Source organism: Pollicipes pollicipes, unplaced genomic scaffold (assembly GCF_011947565.3).
Source record: "Pollicipes pollicipes isolate AB1234 unplaced genomic scaffold, Ppol_2.1 Scaffold_5724;HRSCAF=6776_pilon_pilon_pilon, whole genome shotgun sequence".
Taxonomy (NCBI): domain Eukaryota; kingdom Metazoa; phylum Arthropoda; class Thecostraca; order Pollicipedomorpha; family Pollicipedidae; genus Pollicipes; species Pollicipes pollicipes.
Window position 1 is genome coordinate 33,828,401 of NW_023596746.1, and position 19,048 is coordinate 33,847,448.

Genomic DNA, 19,048 nt, shown 5'->3' on the forward strand with positions numbered 1-19,048 from the left:
GATCTGGAGTTGAGCCTGCATTTAGTGGCTCATGAACACACCCCATCTTGACTTGAGTGCGTAGCACTGGTAACGCTAACAAACTGATGCTTCCACGTTGCTGCCAGATTAAGGAAAATATCGGGTCTTCCAAAAAAAAAGAGCAGCGGTGTGACGACGAAAAGCGCCCAATCACACCCGCCCTAGGTTTTTGTAATTTGTAAACCTTGGCTTGTTTGCTTGTTTTGCACCACTGCTTTTGGCAAGTTCCATGCAGGAGTGCAGTATCACAAATTGAGCTTAGCTGGCTGGACAGTGAAAATGACCCAACTTACCCTCAAAATAAAATGACCCAACTTACCCTCAAAATAGGCCAACAAGCAGGCTCCCTCCAATCTGGCCCACTGCCTTCCCAAAGTTGGGGGGAGGGGGCAAAGCCCATGTTGGGGGAGGGTGAAGTCATCCCGACCGAATAAGAAACTGCATCCCTGGTTCGATGCCTTGTTCTTACATTCCAGGCATTTTGCCCATTGTTTTACGATGGACAAAATGGTTCGAAATGTCAGGTTATTTTATGGTATTAAAACCCATATTACTGCTTCAGCCATTACCGTTCCCCCAAAATGGTATCACTTACTTTTGTTCCAAATTGTCGTCTTCCAGGGCCTGCATAAGTACGAACATGATCCTCCAGTGATGTGGAACTTCCTTAGTAGCAACTTATGACCACGTTCTGTCCTTTTTCAGCCATATCTTGCAAAGACACCCTATAAGTAAGCATGTTTTTGCAACCGATGTCGACACTGACTTTGCAGCCTAGAGTGCATACGCTATTAGTTGTCGCCTAGAAAGTGAAGATGAGACTTTTACACGCTTGCACCACATCTAGAATCCAAAATATGCGCTTTTTGTTCAAAGCAAGATGATATGTTGGCCTTATGTTAAGTCACTGCTCGATTTCGGTATCCCCATTTTGGAATCCGACTATGCCAATGCCGAAAAAGTGCTGCATCATAACCTTTATCATCTGTTAACACAACGACGATGATTGTTCATGAGTGCAGCTGGGGAGGGGACGCCAGCTCATACTTTGTTTGTATCTCAACTTTATTCACCTTGACGCACGGTCTGCTGCCTAAACAGCGGAGCATGGAGGTAACACCTAGGCAGGTGTCTAATGCGCGTTTGCGTTGCTGTGTTTCTCATCGCAACCGACACCTCTGCAATTGCTGCAAAATCGAGAGCCGGTAGTGTAAGCCGGAAAGATCTGTGTATGGAATATCTGAATTTGACATATTTGTATGTTTACAGACTAAGGATAAACGTTCGGCAGATGTTGGATAGTCACTGTCATCGTGGGTATCACTTCATATATTGTGTTGCGTGGTCTGGCATGCGCGTAACCACATCTCTGAGATCGAGGGGGGAGGAGGGGGGCGGGGAATCAGGATCGAAGAGGGCAACTGGAATCTGCATTGGCTCGTCGTGACAGAAAATAGGATTTTCAGCGGAAAAGGTGTGGAATGGGTGCATTCCGCAGACAACCCAAATCTCATTTTGTTAAACTTGGGGTACATATCACCCTCCATCAGTTACACGTATGGTCCTGGGAGTGCTTATCAAACTGTGCCTTTATTTGCCCTGCACTGGGCTATGGGGGAAAATGTGAGGCGAGCACAATGTAATTTCATATGCCTACTTATAAACAACATCAAGGTCAATTAAAAACATCACATGAATCCACCTGCAGTTTAACAATGTGCATGCCACCCTAATGATCATTTTACTGCTTTTGGTTGCAAAATTGTTAAGCCATTCTAACTATTCATAGTACAGGTTTAATGTTAAAATGTCATTATCTGAGGATTATGTAATCCCCATTGTAGAATATAGAGCAGCACACTTGATACACTACCCCACCCACCCCCCGTCTCCCCCTTTAGTAGTCACACCCAGGTACCTTTTCAACAACGGGCTAAGCTCAGGGCAGCGCATCTCAGATCCTAATTCTGTGGATGCGGTGGGGCTTGATTGACCAAATTTATACGGTTAACTGATCTGACCTAAGATTTCTTCAATATTTGCACTCCGTTTTATGCAAGATCTGGTGGGAGGGGCACCAAATTGTCAGTTGAAACCAAACGCGTTGGCTACCTGGCTGTCCAAAGAGTGGTCGTCAATGTTTTTTTGGAAATAGTCACTTATCGAGCAGCGTTTTTAGTGAACGCTTGATGGTGGGATACGTAATCCCTAGCTTTTATAGGGTTGGGTTTGTAAGCCCCAACCCTATAAAGGTGAGGGTTGACGTAAACCAACTTCTAAGGTTTTCGAGGATAACTCTCCAGTATGTTATGTAATCGCACCGCCATTTTCGATGCCTCTGGGGCATCTAGTACCCGTGCTTTGACAATAGAAATGTGGCCCTTGCATTTCTGGTTTTTAAGAAGCGACATGCTTTTAAACACCTGCTCAAAACACATAAAAATGCATGTAGCATGAAAATGCATGAAAATGCAAATTTAGATGAATGAATATACCTATAGATAAGGCAGTACTGTCAATCCTATCTCTCGTCGAATAAGCTCGAACCAACTACAACACATATATGCATACATGGGTGAAGCCTGGTGCGTGATGCGGGATGTCTGTTTACTTGAATTCGTTTGCATGGCCAAGAGATGCGCGATGCTCGTTAAGTTGAAATCACTCGCGGGCATGAGTGATCCGTGATGCGTCATGACTGTTGACGTGAAATCGTTTGCGTATACAAGTAGTTTTACGTATTTTTGGCAAGTTTATTAGTTATTATTCTTGGCAAGACATGTACTGTATTATAATAATGGCTGGCTGCTGCTTCTTGTTTGATACCCTGAGTGTTGGTGCACTGTGAAAATTGAGGCACGCTGTTACAAAAACTGAAAAGTCGAGTTTGATTGGTAGTTTTTTTTAATCACTGCTCGTAATCGTTTTGACACAGGCCTGGAGCAAAAATTGCTCTGCTTCTAGCTCGCTCTCCTGATTATTCGACGAAGAATATGCTGCCTCATCTATAAGTGTAATGTTTCTCGACAATTTACGCAGTTTAATACGCCTGCTGACGGTTCGTATCGTTACATAGACCTTTACATATGAACACGTAAACCGCTAAAATTCTAAGTTCAGGAATACTTTACCTTTGTCCTCACCATATGGCCAATTTTCATATTAAAGAAATAACGATGTAAACTGACGACCAATCGTGAGATGTCGCACAAACCAAGCCACCGTACTATAACCATATATTTAGCTGAGAAACGGCAGTGAGTCGCATCGCCCCCTCCCCCTCCCCCACCCGATCAGTCTGTGCTGAACAAAAAGGCGAATCAGAGCGATAGTTATCGTGTGGTTTCCAGTCCTGCCCAAAGTATGCCGTCGTCCGTCATGCAATGAAGGAGATACCGGAGACGGTAGCACAGCCCACCTACGTGCTCAGCCATCCCAGATGTTTAAAGACCGCTGGGCCCCGCTTATAACCTGCCATAACAGATAACTCGCGGAGTGTTTCTACATCGCTGTTTAACCGTTGATATGGATGAGCCTCCCAAACATCACTAATGGGTTGATCGTTCGGGAAGTTGCGGCACGTATTTGGTGTATCATTTGGTATATATATATATATATATATATATATATATCTCTCTCTCTCTCTCTCTCTCTCTCTCCTCTCTCTCTCTCTCTCTCTCTCTCTCCTCTCTCTCTCTCTCTCTCTCTCTCTCTCTCTCTCTCTCTCTCTCTCTCTCCTCTCTCTCTCTCATCTCCTCTCTCTCTCTCTCTCTCTCTCTCTCTCTCTTTTTGCTCAGTTTGCTGAGATGCGGTAATCCGGCAGCTTTGGTCTTAACACAGGTCCAGTGAGAGGTAAATGACGCATTGTGGTACATTCGCTGTGGAAGTGTTTTGGCAAAGATGATACGCAAAAGTAGACATATGTCATGAATTCAGGATTTGTAGGCGGTTGAGAAGAGCCCATTGGATGCATTTTGCTCGTTCCACGCGTCTTGAATAATACAACCCATTGGAAGGTTCAGTTCCTTTTGACTCCATATCACGTATTTGCTGTAAAAACTGGCATCTTCAACGTATGTTGAGCCGAGAAATGGTTTTGTCAGTGTATAGTGCACGCTACAGCTAGGTTGAGAGAAATTCCTAAAGGTCACTCTGCAACTAAAATACAAATTCAAGTAAAACAGGCATGACTAACGATTACAAGTAACCATCAAACTGTGAAAATGTGGTCGTCAGAGGACGATGGATGGTGAGGGAATCTGAAATTCGGAAATACCTGTACTTAAGCAAGACGCCAGACCAATAGGATGACGATCAGGCCTGAAAGAGAAAGGAATATATAATGATTAGTAAGCAGTCAAATGGGGTGCGCTGTAATCCATTTTTTGGCGTTAAACATGTCGAAAATTATATAACTCTTCCACATCCTTGTCAAAAGTGGTAGCATCCTTCCACTCAAGCGAAAAGTAGTTTCAGAACACTGGTGCGATGGACAAAAAAGTGTTCCTACACAGCCCCAAGGAAATGGGAGTGTGTGATTTTTAGTTATGAGGGTGCGTTTACCATTAATATGGTGCATTTAAGGCAGTAATAACAAAAGGTAAATAACACGGTAAAACGGGGAGACGGCAATGCAATCATTACGCTGGGAGTCATCCTACAATGTCACTATCTTAGTGCGACCTCAACAGGTCTGTATTGAGAGCCGATGTGGTGCGGCATTTCATCACAGCTTTCACTGTTTCCTCGGAAAGGAGATCCTTAAAATTACCGCATGCGTTTGCACGGGACATACTGAAAAAGACAGCGCAGAAATTAATTCGTGCGTCTCAGTCTTTTGGGACCTACGTTTTGCGTCAAGTCAAACTGGATATGAACCGGCTCAGGATGACAGAGGACAGACGAAATCAAGGTCACTCGAGATAACATTGAATTAAGTCATCCCCAGCATCCTGCCTGGACGCTGTGCTTGCATTTTGTGCCATGTACGTTACCTTCGCTGTACTGTTATGGCTCTTTCGGTAAGTAAAGCGTGGTTCTTTATGCCTCTGCCGATCTGGAAACATCTCCTTGCCCGGTCAGTTTTGTAATACGCCGGTGGCGCTTGAAATCGGATTTGTGCTTGGTTAGGAATGGTTTGTAACCGACCCTAGAATCACGGAAATGCATGTAATTTTCAATGGTGACGTCATATTCTCCGAAGTCTGAGTGCGCCAGAGCTGTAACAAAACCATATATGTTGCTGCTGTCATTACACATGCTAAATAAAAAGTCAGAATAAAAATTATTGTTTATTCAAATAGACTGCATTCGTGAATTCTTACTTCATCAATCTGTCTGTTTTCCTTTTCATCCTGCTCTTGTGATCTCTCCTCTCTCTCGAATCCTTCTTTTCCACTCCTACGCTCTCCTCCATCATCCCCCTCCCATCATGCATCATTCTCATCTCTCATCCCCTCATCCCTCCCTCTCTCCTTACCACCTCTCCTTGTTCCTTTTCCTCTGTCTCCGCTGCCTCCCCGCCTCCTATCCTCGTCTCAGTTCGTCTCCCGTTACCCTCCCCTCCTCCCAGCTGACCTGCCTTGGGCCAACCCTGCAGGGTTGCGCCGGCCGCCTCCCAGGCGGGCTTGCTGACGGCGCTAGCTGATTACGAAAAGGAGGTGCCGCCGTTGCCCTCCGAACATCCCGACGGACGGCTAATCGTCAAGATTTCCATCCAGTTCATGAGATTGCTGAAGGTCGACGAGATTCAGGGAGTGAGTGAAAAGGTGTCCTCCCACTGGACCGAGGCCGGCGGAGGACTTGTGGGCAACTGTCGCTACACCTTGGAGAAGCCGTGCCCGGGGTATGTAGGAATGCGTAGCTGGCTGGTGCGAGTAAAATATAATCGGATATTTGTTTATACTGCGGCGCTTGAATCAGTGCAGCGTTTCGCCAACGACTTTTGCTAACTTTGAAATGCGCACAAAAAGGGCATTAATTGTAACAGATGATTAGCGGAATATATATATATATATATATATATATATATATATATATATATATATATATATGTACATATTCGTAGTTTTGGGATCAGGTGTCTTGCTCTCATGTCAAGCTGGCATTAATTAAGTGCCTGTCCCTTTAAAAGCATATTGATCTTGCCATAGACTGTGTTTTCCTGCTTCAGGAATAGTTTTAAGTTACCCATATCATTTCTGGTAGGAGCAGCATCTCTCTTCATGCTATACCGGCTGTAGCATAATGCAGGTTCTGTGACTCCCAGGAGCAGCATTTCTCCCAATCTTGGACCATCTGTGTCAATCCACATGAAATGCAGTTATCGTGGCGTTGTTACCCTGCACGTGGCTCTTATTGTGTATTTATCTACCAAATGTACCAACTGTCTATGAGGATATTTTCCCCATTCATCACAATTTTAATCAGTGCATGTTGAACACCGTTTACGTTAAAATATTTGCATAACATATATATTGTCCATGAGGTGTCCCGAAGAGGTTCTCCTGGGGCATAAGATAACAGTTTTGGGAATACCACCCTCATAAAATCATGGATCCGCCACTTGCGCGAGGGGGCAACAAAAACTTCAAGTTAGGGCCCACAAATGTTTTTGATCAATAGCCACCACATCCAAGGAACCGTCCAAAGGTAAAAGGGTCCGAGTGTTATTTTGCCTAATGGTGCTTAGGTCTTTTTGCCTTTTGACGGCAGAGCTATTTCCGTGTCTTTCATCGTGATGGAACTCTGGTTGGCCCTCTTGGCGAAATGGCACCAAAAACCTTTATTTCATGGCATCGTAACACCTGTTTTCCAGATGTACTCAAACCCACGGTTATCACAAAAAGTCACAACACCCTTGTTTTCATGACACCAAAATCCAGGGGTTCCACAGTGCTCACGCCTCTCCATTAACCACATCTTGTATCGGCCCGATTGGCAGATGGGAAGACACCAAAACGTTAATTTCGGGGGCACCAAAGCACTTATTTTCCGGGAGCACAAAATCCAAGCCGGCCATTTCGATGGCCACGAACACTTCCTTTTAAACGGACACCATGATCTACTTGCTTTCCTCCCTGATAAGGCCTTAAATTGGTGCTTTCGGCGAAGGGACGCTAAAAACCTACCTTTCGATGTATCATGTCCACCATTTTCGACAGGGACCCAACTCCAGGTGATACCACCAAGGGTCACATTACCTCTGTTTTCAAGAGGGAGTGCTGTGATATCCGTTACTCCACATTGACGAAATCCTGAATCAGCTCATTGAACGAGTTGCTCCAAAACGTTTAATTCTGGGCACTACAATCTTCATTTTTAAGTCACACAAAATCGCAACGGATCTTCACCAAAATTAGGAGGAATGAGAAAAAATATCGCGATAGCTAGGTCTCCGTGTAATTCCGGGTCAGCATTCTAGCGCACCCTGCTTTGGGTTGCTTGATCGCCAGCTGGCCTTGCCGAGCCTAGTTGCGGGCTGGTACTTTGAAAACGTTGCCTCTTTGATATTAATCAATTTCATGAAGAACTCGGAAGTTTCCCTTTGCGGTAGGTGGCCGTTTTGCACGCAGAGTGTTGGCTGCGTCGCCGATGCCGCACGGCTCATCACGACTGAAACGCAGTGTCTTTGTCTTTTCTTGTAGACTGCGAACCCACACGTTTAAAACTATTTGATATAGCATTCGTGGGTAGCTAAGGAAAAGATGAACATCCCCAAACCAACGAGGTTGGGCATATTAGTGCAGTTGGTTCTCCTGCGTCAATCTACGCCGACGTGCAATCCACGGGCAGCTTCATATTTTTGTAAAACCCCGAGCACAGCCGGCAACGCTCCCCACTGTTATTGCTTGATGTAAAAGGCCGAATGACCTATTTCTATTTGAATAGCGTCCGCCGTCTATTCGATGCAATCACTTGATCCCTGGTTTATTTCTTTTATTTATTTCAAAACGCATGCAGAACTGTATCCCCTGACAGCCACTGGCTTCTTTTAAAGTCAAAGAGGTACTTCAACATAAGCAATAAAAGAAGAGTGTTGATACCTTGAGATCAGCTGGGTCAAGCTCAGTGAATCTTTTTTGGGGGAAGTATTTAGGGAGGCTGGATTCCATGCTGCATTCTCGCATTTCCACCACCCTTTGTTATCCGCGGTGCCCCCCCCCCCCCCCCTCCTATTGTGACTTTGAGTGTCCCTTCGGCCACAGTGTCTGTACATCCCCAGACGAAATACCGGAGATCGATCCACGTCAGCGCCGCCAATGGAAATGCGGGGTCCTCCCCCCCCCCTCCTCCATGCTCGCATTCTTTTTTAGCACAGTGTATGGGTCTCGACAGAAGTAAAAAAACAAAACAATGTACACTTTTTATTGCACCATGAATACAGTGAGGTAAATCGTCACTGAACAGATATTTGTGAATCACCATGATAATAGCAGTTCGATATCTCTGTAATCAAACCACTGCAAATGATCAGGGTACGGTCAAAGTGTGAAACAAGTAAAGTTGCCATTGATTCTGACATACGTTGCTGAATATTTATATGCAACAACAAGAGATTTAAATAGGTTATTCCGCTTCGGGCGCTACGGAAAAAGTTTTTCATCAAACTGATTGTTTTGTTTTACACCTGAGGACTCCACGGAAGGAAGCATGAAGAAGTAAAGCCTAGTTACCTAGTAACCGTAAATACCTAGTTGGTGACAGGTCATTTAAGTCACTTGTATGAGGTACGCGAAGCATTGTTTGTAACAAATACCATTGATTGCAGCCACAGTGATATGCGTCTTCACCACAACAAAACTGCGCTTACCTCTTGACACATGTGGTTAGGATCTTCCGTCGCCAGACAAATACCGGTGCAAAAGTTTGAGCGTACAAAATGGTGAGCTTATATATATATATATATATATATATATATATATATATATATATAGTCTTTGCTATATTCTTAAGTGTGAGTTTCGAAGAGAGAGAGAGAGAGAGAGAGAGAGAGAGAGAGAGAGAGAGAGAGAGAGAGAGATATATATATATATATATATATATATATATATATATATATATATATACATATATACATGCATCGATATATCTTCAAAATGCATATCTTGGGCCGCTGGGATCCATCAGCCTCTGGAACAAAATAAACACACTCAACGTATATATATATATACGTACTGTATATGTACTCTATATACGTACTATATATAGCACTCTGCAATGCGCAGAGGAAGATGGTTTCCCGACTAGGAAATAAAAATATGAAAATGAAGTGGCCAACATCCGGGGGCTTATGAGAGGGTAAGAGGCAAGCTCTGGGGTCCACTACAGCGAAGTGTGGCCCCTACCCTGAAGGAATCCTGGATTCGCCTCTGTTGACAGGAGATACAGTTCTCCTGCTTCTACCGCGTGTGGTGGAACGACACCAGGCTGCGAAAGTTCAAGAGCCCGTTGCCAATGGTGGTGCTGACGGAGCACGTCAGGAAGCTGCTCTGGAGGCCCGACATCGTCACTGGGAACGTCCGGGCCGTGCAGCAAAGTGGCATCCTCAAGCCGACCATCTTCTACGCACTGTGAGAGAGCTGGCAGCTACGAGCAGTCACAAACAGAACAGAACACATCGAACGGTTTCGGTTATGGCATGATTTGCACAGACGATACGGACTAATGATCATCCACCTCGTGCATTGATTACACTACTCTCCAAGCCCACAACCTGTATGATTGTGCGATGGTTGTGGGGTAGGCAGTCATTAAAGGGTGGCAATATTGATCGAGGCTGTTTGATGAGCAAGATGGGTGTAACTTTGCTGGCTACATCACCAGGCGTGAAAATAAAGAACAATTTTTTCGTACCCCAAAAATCATGGGACACTGCTTTTTCTAATAGTTTGCAAAGCGTTTTACAGTTCTTTCGGCGTCATTTTGCGTGAAGGATACAAACGTTTCCCCGTACCCTTGCACCACTTAAAGCGACACAATCCTAACCCGCGTGGAGGGATGCCATTAGCTGGAATCGTGGTATCGGTTAGAATATGTGTCTAGTTCACCTGTGACGTGACATATATGGTTGAATGGATTTTGCTCCCGCGTGCTCTCTGTGCGATTTCATGATGCATGTGTAAGCAACGACGTTTTCAAAAGAAGATAAAACGGTAGTTTTTTTGCCTGTTTCTTTTTCACGCGTGAGGGGCTTTCATGCCTGTTGCATTTATCACCACGCCCTAGCTCAACGTCCCTCAGAATTCGTTACTGTCCTCGTTGTGCCGCTACTTTTTCATTCCTTATGCGAAGAAGCCTTGTTTTGAATTCTCTGCTAGTCTGATGACGTACTGCTGGTATATATCATCGCGCCTTTCGGGCGAGATCGTAGACCCAGAGTCGACTGGCACGGAGGACAGCATGTTTTTCTGCATCAAAAATGTTCCACTCGAGTAGAGAGCGGCGTAAGTATCCACCAAAATATGCCAGGGGGCAAGTGCAGTTTCGTTGTGGTGAGGGCACATTTTACTGTTAAGTAATTGAGGGCATTTGTCACGCACAAAGTGTTACGTTTCTCAACAAGGTGTCTTCATGAAGCTTTCACGAAGTAGGTATATGCGTGGGTCACTTGTTCATGTCTCCATTCGTTGGCCATTTTCGCGTAGGACATAACAATCAGTTTGATGAACAGCTTTTTAGGTAACGCCCGCAGCAGAAAGACCTATCTGCATTTCTTGTGCCTGTATATACAAATTCAGCCACTTATGTTTGTGTCAGTGGCAAATTTACATGCCTTACGCTTCAACCGTCCCCTGATCGCTTGCAATGGTTTGATTACTGACCTATTGAGCTGTTATTTGCTTAATGACGATTTATCTCACTGTAGATATTGTCCAATGAAAAGTGTATCTTGATTTTTGTCAAAAACCAACTACGGTGCTGAAATAAGCAATGCAGGCAAGGAGTGGGGAGACGCCTCCTCTCCCCACCTTTCATCAGCGGCGCTGATGTAACTGATCTCCGGTTTTTTTTATTCTCTATGCAGGGTAACCTGCTTACAATAACAAGCTCCGTGGATTTTTCAGCAACGATCAGTACAGCTCGTTAAAAATTATGCTATGCCAATTTTTAAGCAATTTTGCACCAGCGTGGGATTGGGCACACGAAAACGCATGATAACACACTGGGGTCACAAGCAAGGGAGTTCTCCCATCCTCCTCCCCTTCCCTTACGCTCAGAATTTTCGTTTTCCGCCATAAGGAGTTCCCGGCAGAGTTGCAACTCGGCGTGACGCGCACTCACCGGAGTTCCGGGCCCCTCCTTTAAGACCTACAGCACATTGTTCTTTTGGGCCGGATGACAAGCCACCCGCGTGACTCGGCTCCTCTGCCGGCAGATATCCGTCCAGCTACACGCTGTTCTATGCGTCCTACATCGCGCTGCGCGTTGGATGCCCATTTGTGTACACCAGCTACCCGATGGATGTGCAGGTGTGCAAGATCCATGTGGGCACCATGGGCCTCACCATCGCTGAACTGGACCTGCAGTGGCACGAGATCGGCTACTCCATGTCACGACGCTTCCTCAAGTGAGCCGCGCTCTGCCACGCTCGCGACCGGGCCGGTTCCGTTACGGCGACTGGGTCAGCTCCGTTACGGCGACCGGTCCAGTTCTGCTATGGCGATAGGGTTCAGTTCAGCAACGGTGGTTAGGTCACCTTAGTTACGGGAACCAAAGCCAGTTGGGTTACGAGACGCCCCAGGTGATTGGCTTGGTGGTGTATTGTTGGTCTCCGTGACCTAGCGCCGAAATCGCTATAGCGATTATTGCCATCGGGTGGTCCCAGTTTGTTAAAACGTTCCTATCTGCATGTCACGGTGGCTATGATGATGATGATCAAAACGGTGCACGTACAGGGAAATGACAAACTACTTGGTGATGGCATCGGACCGTTGCTTGGATTTGTAGGTTCCACGACCTGTTTCGCTTGAAGGTGTGTGAGAGCATGGACGAGCCGGTTCGCTACTCGGCCTTCGGACAACATCCGCAAAAGACGTTACTCATCGTCCTTAAGAGGAACTACAAATCCGCTCTTATTCAGGTGGGATCAATGATTGGCAGCACACGAATACCACATTACCTCTGTCAGGCTGCACTTCGCTTTAATCACAAGCATGCTAGTCCTCCGGGCTGATGTCATGTTCCACAGGCGCACCTTCTGTGTCGTCTTCACAGATAACCGTCTGAACGCCGTGCCGCGCTTTGCAGGTGTACTTGCCCAGCATGTTCTTCATCTTGATCGCCTGGCTCAGCGTGCTGGTGCCGCCCACCATGCTGCGCACGCGGCTTCTGCTGAACAGCACCAACCTGCTCACCATCATCTCCATGTTTCTATCCATATCGAAGACTGAGGCCGCCCGCGTCCCCAAGGTGGGACTATTACCGATCACCGATCAACGTCCTAGCCAGGAGTAGGAGTAACTGAGCTCACCTCGATCATCCCTCATCATCCTACATGACGTCTCGTCTTGCCAATGTGAACAACGTCCTGGTCTTTCGTTCTTTGTCGTATGCTCTCGCTGTGTGACCCCCTCGTCTTGCCGGTGTGACCCAGGTCAGCTACATCACAGCTCTGAACCTGTGGATGTTCGTCTGCGTCACGTTCTGCTTCAGCTCCGTCCTCCTGGTTGTCCTGGATATTCGACTGGTTGTCCTCCTCACTAACCCAGGTATAGGCAAATCCTCAGCTATGGTAAACCGCAGAAGAATTTGTGTTTAGGTGTACGTGCCCTTGCTCTCCCTTAAGAACAGACATCTCACAACACCGTCGTCAAGTATCAGAGATAGATTGTCACGATTGGGACGCCCAGGTTACCTGAGGGTGTTGGTACCTTATTCACAAGTGCCATCACAAGCGCAGCGTCTCACTGAAATCACTGGAGTGACCCCCGTGCACTCACGGAGTGAACCCCGTGCTTGTCACCGAGTGGCCAGATCTGGATGATCTTCCCCGCAGGTCGAAAGCTCCAGACGATCCGCGACCTGTTCCGACCAATGAGCTTCATTGCGCATCACTCGTTCACTGACGACGACGGCGGCGGCGACGACGACGATGAGTTTTGGGACGCGTCTGACACGTCAGCGGAGGACCTGGAGATTACCGAGGTGAGGTCGGAACGCCAGGCTGGCTGGGCTACGGCATGTTTGCTGGCGGTCCGAGCCGGGCCGGTCAGGCCTGCCGCCTGTTGTGGCGCCAGCCTGGCGAAGGTTACGATAGCTGGAGGAGATGCATACTGCTGGGCTGGAGGCTGGGCTGTTTTGTACCGAGAAGGCCGTACGAAGCCGGGTTGAGATTTGTATTGAGAAGGCCGTGCGAAGCTGGTTTGAGATTTACGCCCAAAGTTTGCGTGCGTGTTGCTCAAACCGGAAAACTCCTGACGTCAGTGGTAAACGTAACACATGGAGTAGTGTGGAGATTTGTAATCAGTGGCCTGGTGGGCAGACCACGGCCCCTGTCGCTGTTTTCCTCCTGGGTGCGCCGCTGGACGAAGCGTTGCGATGTTGCTTCTGTGTCGTCCTGTAGTCTGATGCACGCATCCAGGCCAGTTGAACAGTGGGGCGTGGCACGTGCCTGGTGCGATTCCAACTGATATCAGCTGGTCTGACCTTATCTGAAATGACATGGTATTGCCTCACCTGGTCCAATGTTAACTGAAAGCCTGACTTTACCCAACCAGATAACACATAGCCTGTCACACGACCCGACCCGACGGGAACTGACCTGACCCGAGCCGACTTTTCACTTTTCGGCTGACCTGACGTGTCCTCCGCCGCCTGCCGCAGTCGATCATACAGGACTATGTGGAGGAGGAGCGTCACGAGTGGCTGTCGCGCACGGCTGGCTTCGAGCGTGTCTACCTGATTGGCTATCCGCTGCTGTTCACCCTGTTCGCCGGCGCCTACTTCATCTTCTTGCTGTGGAACCGGAGCTCGCAGATGGCATGGACGCTGACCCGCGCCGGCGGCCAGGGCGCGATAAGTCCCGGCTGCTGGTGCCGTGAGGATGACTTCGAGCCTGGCTGCGTCCCCGAAACAAACTTCATCGTCCTATAGTTGCGCACAGGGCTCATTACACGTGTATAGTGACACAGATGTACACGGCTCAGGATGCGTACCGTCAGCCACGCATGACGTTTAAGCACGTGCTGTCCGTCCCATGCCGTCCAATGCGCGCAGCTATTCTCCGTTCACCCGGTGTACCTTATAACATAGGCGTGGATCGCGATTCCGGAACTGTTGGATGGACCATGTGCAGTTGGCAACTGAGCATGGTATGCGACCTGCGAGTCAAGCTACTCTTTAGAGTGTGTATCGTGTTTTATGTGTGTATCGTGAGCGATGTAGCGCGTCAAGCCTGCATGGACATTTTGTTGTTTGCTCGCCATTAAAGCTACCCAACGTTTGTTTTTGTCCTTTTAAATGATCGCACTGGCAGTGTTAGCACCGGGCGCCCAAGTGGCACTGATGTCGCGTTCGTACAAATCAATTAACAGAACGGACAAGGAGTAGGTTTTTCAGAGGGGCAGGAAGTGACAAAATGAGAGAGACACACCTGCACATTTCAAAAGTCTGTTTTGGAAGAAGGTATTTCGTGCGTGGTTAGAAGTTTCCACACCATACAACCCAGATAAGCATCACTTCCGTCCGGAAAATTATGGTTTTCGGACCTAAGATTACCGACACCATAGCTGAAGGCTGGGACAACAAGGGCATTAGATCCTTAGCATATCTTATTGGCACGCGCCAGGGTGGCCGATTAGGATACCGTTCGCTCGGGTGCGGGGTCAATTTGACTCCGTTCAGATCTCAGTGTCTAAGAGAGCTAGAGACACGAACCTCACACAGTGTATTGGCCTGTAAGGGAACTCACTTAGGACAAAGTGTTAAGTTTTTATGGCATGACCTTCGGGTCAGATGAGGTTAAACAAGGTCAAACTCCAGGTTGGTTTCCAAAGTGCCCTCACACACACACACACACCACACACACACACACACACACACACCACACACACAAACACACACACACACACACACACACACACACACACACACACACACACACACACACACACACACACACACACACACACACACACCACACACACACACACATACACACGCGCGCGCGCACACACACACCACCACACGCACACACACAACACACGCACACACACACACACACACACACACACACACACACACACACACACACACACACACCACCACACACACACACACACACACACACGCACGCGCACATATGCTTCAAGACTACAAATACGCACGCCACACTTACACCTGCATGTACACATTCATGTCATTTCTGCGCGCACCATTCGCAGTAAATAGCGTGTTGTATGTGATCGTGGCTGGAGGTCGCAGTGGCGCACATTCCGAAACGAGCATGCGATAGTGAGGCATCGCGGGCTTACTGTGCACAATGCTGTAGATATCAAGTTATGCATGAGCAAGTACTGAAGTGATGTGCTCGTATACATGGTGGGCTGCGATACCGAATATCATGTGCGATCGATCACTGCACGCATCGTCTTCGTGTGATGATTGCGCTTATGTGTGATGTGATTTGCTAATATATTGAGAGAGAAACAAATGAGCGGAGCATAGAGTTTGCGCGCACACTAGCAGACCATTGGAGTAGGAACAGAGGAGGGCAAGGGGGCCATGGCCCCCACTTTTTAAGGTGGTAAGGGGGGGGGCTAGCAGTGTTAACTGGCCCCTCCGCTTTTCAGATTAAGGTTGTGTTTAGCTTACTTTTGTACCACATTTACATGTACATGCCTATTTACCTAGTTCACCAGTCATCTTCCTCAAGATGCGTCATAAATTTCGTTCGCTTATTGGCCATCGCTTAGTGCCACAGCCACAGGCTGACGCCACGCGGCCTACGGAGACTGCAACGCCGGGCGTTCAGACTGTTGTTGCTATGACCTGCGAACGCGTATGCTCAAAACCATATTACATGGTTTTTGTCTGTAATCAATTCTGACTGAATTTTGAACATTCTAAGACGAACATCGATTAGTCATGTTAATACAAGCTTAGGACCCCATTTCATATACAATCTACGTTCAGGGATTCCTCAATATCTCTGAAGAAAACAGAAGAACACGGAACTGGGGCCTGCATGACTGATCTGGGGCCAAATGCGCGGGTCAAAAGGCCTCCTGTGTCAGGGTGGGGAACAATGTGATATGATATATCCTTCCAATGGCCCCAGGATCGACCAGGAGATCCCGCCCCGTGTCGCTAGAATAACAGCCAGAAGACGCTTTGCGATGGGACGGAGTGGCCCTTCAGCTCTTGACCGGAACCAGCAAAGTGCCCTTGATGTTCTACCCAAGTGAAGGAAATTTGCCTGGAAGGAAATAAGGGGCCTCATTATTGTTGAGCATAGTGGAGCTCTCATCATTGTTGAATGGAGGAGGTCGAAATGAATTTAAAGAAAACGAACAAGACCATCCCATGTTTGTCTATGAACGTTCATTTTTCAGGATGGATTAGTGAAAAAGTGCATCAAAAGGTTTGAACATGTACGCCCGTAACCTCAAGAGCGAGGACAGCGATGGTCTGGGTTGCAGCTTCCGTAAAACTGAGTGACTTAAATGAGTTCACGTACGGGTCAACACACCCTGCAAATTTAGTGTCTCTAGCTCTCTTAGTTCCCGAGATCTCAGGAGGGTCAAATTGACTCCTCACCTGAGCAAAGGGTATCTAGTCGGCCACCCTGGCGCGTGTTAAACATGTAAACAGAATAGATTTTACGATTACTTTTGGTTTCTGTTCTGGTTACAACGTGAAAATAGCAATGAAACGAAGAAAACCGTATCCCTTGTTAACAGTAAACTATATCCGGCGGTATTTTTTGTGGGGGATCACCATAAAGGGACTTTTGTCAACCCCGTGTTCTTCTTAGCAAGGCTCTGGCTACCCCTGCCTACACACAAAAACAGATCAAGTCATCTAAGTTGAATGACGGGCAGTTAAATATCCGTTGGGCCAATTCATACCTAAACTAGGCAGTTTCCGGCGGCATTTTTCTGCGGTGGTGTGGTGTCAGGGAAGATAATTTGGAAAAAGATACTGTTGTAGGTGTTCATCACATGCTTTACATCCCAATTAGTAGCAATGCTGATCCAGAAATGTGCCACAAAGCAGCCATACCATCAGTTCGCGGTCAGTCATTCAGAGACAGCCGGGCCAGGACGGTGGCCACCGACGGCGCATGGTAGCAGGGCGCAGACAAGGAATATATGAAGGAAGGGCCTTTTTTCTGGGGCATGGTTTTCAAAGGAGAATCTCCAGTTCTGTGGCTTTTGTCATGTGGTTTTTGGTAGCTTCAACCTTCCGAATTTGTTTCCGCCTAAAATGCCGCGACCAGTCTTATCTCTCTCCTGAAAAGCACCCAGCGAAATGGGGGCGCATGCAAAATATGTTTTACTATGAGTCATCGATTCACTTTCAAAATTCTCACCAGCCTATGCTCAGGCCATACTTTGGTACCTACCCTGTGGAGACAGATGCCTCCTCAATGACCCAAAATGCCTCTCCCGTTCGTGGAATTTCGGCTCCCCAGGAAAGACAACGTTGAAATGGAAGAATAATCTTGGGAAGCTGGATAGCCTTATTTCCTGAATGACATAGATGAGGCGGATAGGCAAGAGTGTGCACCAGTGAGAAACAGCTCTAGATGCATATCTGCAATAGCAGTCATTACATTTGAATAAAGATCGATAACCTCCATCTCCAGTCCCCCCCCCCGTCGTCGGACTTGTCTTCCAGAAGAAAATTCCTGAAGTACGCCCTGAGCTTGGCCGCCCCCCACACTTTTTGAAACGCTCCTATTCCTATGCTGTAGACTTATGTTAAGAAGCAGACCGCGTGCATCCTCAAGGGGTTCTTGCTTCTTCCCACCAGAAAAAAACTAAAAAGTACGCAACTTCGTAACTGACGTGATTTCTACTAAACAAAGCGATTGCTTTTGAAGTTAAGAGTTACCCATGCCAGACATGGAAAAAGTAATTATCGTAGCTGAAAGCCTCCTGCAAGTTTAACAATGGGCTAGCAATAATGCGATGTTCGCCCATTGCGCCCATACGTTTCATTGGCGCATTTTAGATTTTGAAGGCTTCGTTTTATAACAAAGTGGCCGCGTTCCAACCATGTTTACTCATAAGAAGAAACCAATGTCCACAAGTCCTTTGGTTTCGATCTCCTTTTGCCTTATCTGCCAAGCCCGATAGTCTTGCGATTTTCTCTCCCCGCAGCTCCCTTGTGACCTTCCTTTCCTTTCTAACGTTTAGCAAAGTTCTGCTTGTCCTTGGCGCACAAAGGACGGACGGGTTTTTGACCGCTTAATTCTCAACTACGATAGTTGAATACTTGTCAAGTTGCATTTCTCAGACGTACTGAGCAAGCCCATAGATGTTGGTTGCCAAAATGGTCCAGCACCATAAGCCGAGTTCTTGACAATCTATTCCAGAAAAATTTACATCTCAAAGCCCTGGGGTTCGCCTTCCTCGTCCCACACCGCACGAGGTTTCTGACCGGTGGTCCGACTCAGCAGATGACACCGGTTCACAAGTTCTACTCTGCATGGCACCCAATCTCTCGTAGTGAAGGTGCTCGCCGAAAAATTCGCAACACAGCTGCCACCTATACCGTCGGCTCGAAGGCTTGAGTTCGATGGGCTGCGAAAGGGGAGGGGAGAGACGCCGGTGACAAATTCCACAGTGCGGTGAACACTGCGTTTACTTAATTGGGTGATTGAACTTATACTAATTTCTTAAGCCGAAGATAATCAGTAGTTCAATCGGCTGTTACAAGATTCACTGCATCCCCCAGGAAAGGATCAGAACAAATTTGCATTCGCCACAATAAAACTGTGCGTGTCTGCTGGCATTGTTAGTTAGATACGAGCCTGGCTTAATTAATCTAAGCACTCAAGGCTAAGATCCACAACATGATC

General features: G+C 47.1%; 1 protein-coding gene across 2 annotated transcripts; it reads left to right on the top strand.

The window, feature by feature from the left end:
• Positions 1 to 4,875: 4,875 nt before the first annotated feature.
• Positions 4,876 to 14,749, top strand: LOC119102200 (glutamate-gated chloride channel subunit beta). 2 transcript variants are annotated; one of them, XM_037225550.1, is made up of 9 exons: positions 4,876 to 5,042; positions 5,621 to 5,777; positions 9,403 to 9,593; positions 11,399 to 11,590; positions 11,971 to 12,103; positions 12,271 to 12,432; positions 12,617 to 12,731; positions 13,019 to 13,167; positions 13,846 to 14,749. In XM_037225550.1, exons 1-9 carry the CDS (start codon positions 5,005 to 5,007, stop codon positions 14,113 to 14,115), a joined length of 1,407 nt encoding a protein of 468 aa, XP_037081445.1. In that variant the 5' UTR covers positions 4,876 to 5,004; the 3' UTR covers positions 14,116 to 14,749. The 2 variants fall into 2 exon arrangements, with proteins under 2 accessions (XP_037081445.1, XP_037081446.1); XM_037225551.1 differs by having other exon boundaries at positions 4,876 to 5,006.
• Positions 14,750 to 19,048: the final 4,299 nt, after the last annotated feature.

Bases quoted from the DNA above. Each gene is read 5' to 3' on its own strand.
- LOC119102200 (XM_037225550.1), top strand. From the start codon at position 5,005: ATGTACGTTACCTTCGCTGTACTGTTATGGCTCTTTCG. The intron at 9,594-11,398 runs GTGAGAGAGCTG...CTCTGCCGGCAG, and splicing joins CCGACCATCTTCTACGCACT to ATATCCGTCCAGCTACACGC. The intron at 13,168-13,845 runs GTGAGGTCGGAA...CGCCTGCCGCAG, and splicing joins AGGACCTGGAGATTACCGAG to TCGATCATACAGGACTATGT.